At 46.7% G+C, this 4,043-nt stretch overlaps 1 protein-coding gene across 1 annotated transcript in view; it reads right to left on the bottom strand.

The window, feature by feature from the left end:
* Positions 1–2,421: 2,421 nt before the first annotated feature.
* The window catches only part of MRPL54 (mitochondrial ribosomal protein L54), a 6,945-nt gene continuing 5,323 nt past the window's right edge, over positions 2,422–4,043 (bottom strand). Inside the window, exon 3 of the mRNA XM_015420596.1 lies at positions 2,422–3,220. Within this exon, the coding sequence (XP_015276082.1) occupies positions 3,088–3,220 (133 nt within the window). The 3' untranslated portion in view covers positions 2,422–3,087. The remainder of the gene's footprint in view (positions 3,221–4,043) is intronic.

Genomic DNA, 4,043 nt, shown 5'->3' with positions numbered 1-4,043 from the left:
GTCGCAGATGCAGCTTTCTTCGTTCATTAGAAGAGGAGGAGGAGATTGGATTTATACCCCACCTTTCACTACCCAAAGGAGTCTCAGAGCGGCTTACAAACTCCTTTCCCTCCCCCTCCCCACAACAGACACCCTGTGAGGTAAAAGAAGAAGAAGAGATTGGATTTATATCCCGCCCTTCACTTGGAGTCTCAGAGTGGCTTACAACCTCCTTTCCCTTCCCCTCCCCACAACAGACACCCTGTGAGGTGGGAGGGGCTGAGAGAGCTCTGACACAAACAGCTCTTTTTCAAGAACAGCTGTGCCAGAGCTTGTGACTGACCCAAGGTCATCCAGCCAGGTGCAAGTGGAGGAGTGGGGAATCAAACCCGGTTCTCCCAGACTAGAGTCCGCAGACTTAACCACTACACCAAACTGGCCAGTCCAAACTGGAAGTCCAAGGCTGCTATGCAGAGGCAGATCATGGCAAACTGCCTCGAAATGTCTCTTGCCGTGAAGACCCTATGGGGTTACCATAAATAGGCTGTGAGTTGACAGCAAAAAAAAATTATAGACAGACAGCTATGATGCACTTATTTAGATCTGAAATTCTGGGTCTACTGACCTTCCAGACAGCAGCAACAAAAAAATAAGTCCCTGTCCCCGAGGAGCCTGCAATTTAAACATCAACACAGACGAAAACGCATTAGAAGTATTAATAATAATTTTGCTGGCTCTCACCAAATGCTCTTTACAACATTTATGATTCTACAATAATATATATGAGTTTGGTAAAATTGTTGACTTTGGTTCCTATAGAATTATTATTGCATGTACTTCGTGTTTTGACTACAGGTTTGTTTGCGATGCTACTGGTTGTTTTTCTGTAGCCGCCCACCCCCCTTTGCTGGCTCTCACCAAAGTCCGGCACATTCTTTCAAATGGCATTGTTCTTCTTCTAAACTACTTGCTCAGTTTTTCTACTTCGCTTTTCAACAGACTGCAAAAGCTGCATCTGACACCCTGAAGACATGCTTGGCAGCTTCCGGCCTGATGCTTCTAGGCACATCCTGAAAACCACAGCCTTCCCCTGTGCCCGTCATTCAGGATCCAAGTAGACGGCTTCTGAATATGGAGGTTCCATGTTACCTGGGCCATTTAATAGAAGAGGAGGAGATTGGATTTATACCCCACCCTTCACTACCCAAAGGCGTCTCAGAGCAGCTTACAAACTCCTTCCCCTTCCCCTCCCCACAACAGACACCCTGGGAGGTAAGTGGGGCTGAGAGAGAGCTGACAGAAACTGCTCTTTTTCAAGAACAGCTCTGACAGAACTATGGCTTGCCCGAGGTCATCCAGCAGGTGCAAGTGGAGGAGTGGGGAATCAAACCCGGTTCTCCCAGATTAGAGTCCGCGCACTTAACCACTACACCAAACTGGCTCTCAATACCCATTGCTAGACTGTGAGCTAGTCGTCTTCTGGGAAGAAATGAGGCACCAACCGATAAGCAGCTAGGGACCAAATGAATGTATTCACTATGCCGGGTTGTGTATTTTTATTAGCAGTGAATACGCCTTGCATCCCTATTCGCAGAAGACTCTTGTCATCAGTGGACCAACTCTCTCGGTCAAACATTCTGGCAATGAATGGGGGGGTTTTTTTGCTCACTGCTGGCATCCATTATGAAAGTCAACTCCGTGTCCCAAGTTGTGATCATTAAATGCTCCCCATTTAGTTTCCCCCATGAGCCAGACCATCAGATCCTACTAATTTTGTAGTATGGGAATATTGCAAAGGATTAGCCATTTAAGTCTGTTGTCAGCAAAACAATAAATCACCGTGTATAGATATACAATGTAAGCAGATATTTATATATAATGCTTTTAGAAATCAATTGTCAGCAAAGTTACAACTATAACTTTGTTGTAACTTTGCTGATTTATTGTTTTGCTGGCTACATTACACCGTGGTCTTGTTTGTTGTAATTTAAGTCTGTTGTGGCAAAATAAACAACAGTCCAGTGCCATCTTAAAAAATAATAATATTTATTTCCTTATGAGCTTTTGTGAGTCACAGTACACTTCCGTTTCATTTAGTATCGGAACAGCCTAAACAGCTTGATGAAAATATAGTCTTACCCACAAAATGTTTGGATCCCAACTGCTACTTCTGTGGAATATCTCCTTACCCCTCAAGACCCTCCCTCTGACCACCTGGGGCATGCATACCTTCAATAGAAGAAGAGATTGGATTTATACCCCGCCCTTCACTACCCAAAGGAGTCTCAGAGCGGCTTACAAACTCCTTTCCCTTCCCCTCCCCACAACAGACACCCTGTGAGGTAGGTGGGGCTGAGAGAACTCTGACAGAAACTGCTCTTTTTCAAGAACAGCTCTGACAAAACTATGGCTTGCCCAAGGTCATCCAGCAGGTGCAGGAGTGAGGAATCAAACCCGGTTCTCCCAGATTAGGGTCTGCGCATTTAACCAGTACACCAAACTGTTTTCACATCTCTAAAGGGAAGGATTCTGCTTTCCTTCCTTCCATTTGTCACCTTTATAAAAACTTGAAATTTTTCCAGATGCTACAGTTGCAGTCCTGAACAGAGTTACACCATTCTAAACCCACTGACTCCACTGGATTCAGGAGTGACTAACTCTGCTTCGGACGGCACATTTGACACCATATAACTGGTATCCAAATGCCACACCTTTCCATGTTTGCACAGGGTTGTAGAGCAGATAAAGGTGGCCCTATATGTCCGTTCCCAGGGTTCCTTACTTAGGAGTTATGAGACTTCGACTGGTTTGAAAGTGGTCCAGAGTGCTTCTGTAGACATGTTCAGGTTCCAAACTGGTTCTAGAGCCCCAGCGTTGGTGCTTTCAGGGCTTGAGAGAAGACATATAAACTGCCCCACATGGTTGAGTTCGCCCATGGAATCGCCAGGAGTTGGACACGACAACACATGGTTGAATACCATTTATTGGGATGTTCACCAAAGAAAAGCTCCCCTTTCAAAGCGGAAGGACAGTCCAAAGTTTGCACAAAGCAGGCAAGTTTCCCGCGTGTCCGGGAAAGATTTGAATCCCACATCCCAGTGGCCCACGTCAAAACGGCTGGACCTTGCGTAGCCGGTACTGTCGCTTTGTATTCACTCTCCGGAGGAAACGCCAGTAACTGATGGTGTCCGGGTCTAAATCTTCCAGCTTCTTCGGTGGGCCGAGATCCACCTGGAAAAGCCTTGAAGGGGCAAAGGACAAAAAGGTCAAAGAAAGACAGGATCGGCCAAGAATTAAGTCAAGTTGTGCAGGAGGCGTATCCATGCTGAGGACTCTCCAGCCTCTTGGTATCCCCAGGGCTGGGTCAAGCTTCCAGCCTATTGGGTATACCCCCAGTCATGGGTGGCCTTACCAAATGCAGCGGGAATTGAGGCTCTGGATAAGAGTGTTAGTGTGGCCCGGAGTTTATTCCGCTTTTAGTTAGGGCTTGGGGGTCAGTCGAGGGGAGAAAGCTTATTCTAGTAGGACAAATAAGCACCCTGTTAAGGGCCCGTCATTCCTAAACTAATGCGTGTGTGGGTTCTGGGGGAAAGGGCCCTATACGTGTAAAGAGCAGTCTTGAACATGCTGAGGTTCCCTGTCCAGCGAAAGGGGAATCTCATCTCCCTCAGGGGTAATTTATTTGAGAGCCAGCTTTACTTCCTGTATCTAACAAAGTTTGAGTCCAGTGGCACTTCTAAGACCAACCGAGTTTAATTCTGGGTATAAGCTTTCGTGTGCAGGCACACTTCTATATCTAAGTTATCCACACATCATATTTATTTATCTATTTAATTTATATCCCGCCCTCCCTGCCCAGGCAGGCTCAGGGCGGCTTAAAAAGGTAAAGGTAAAGGGTTCCCTTGCTCGAAAGCCAGTCGAGTCCGACTCTAGGGTTGCGGTGCTCATCTCCGTTTCAAAGCTGAAGAGCCAGCACTGTCCGAAGACGTTTCCGTGGTCATGTGGCCGGCATGACTAAACACCGAGGCGCACGGAACGCTGTTACCTTCCCACCGAAGTGGTAC

Source organism: Gekko japonicus, unplaced genomic scaffold (genome assembly GCF_001447785.1).
Source record: "Gekko japonicus isolate JY-2015 unplaced genomic scaffold, Gekko_japonicus_V1.1 scaffold884, whole genome shotgun sequence".
Taxonomy (NCBI): domain Eukaryota; kingdom Metazoa; phylum Chordata; class Lepidosauria; order Squamata; family Gekkonidae; genus Gekko; species Gekko japonicus.
Note: the sequence above shows the minus strand (reverse complement) of the source record. Positions and strands in the feature narration are given on the sequence as shown.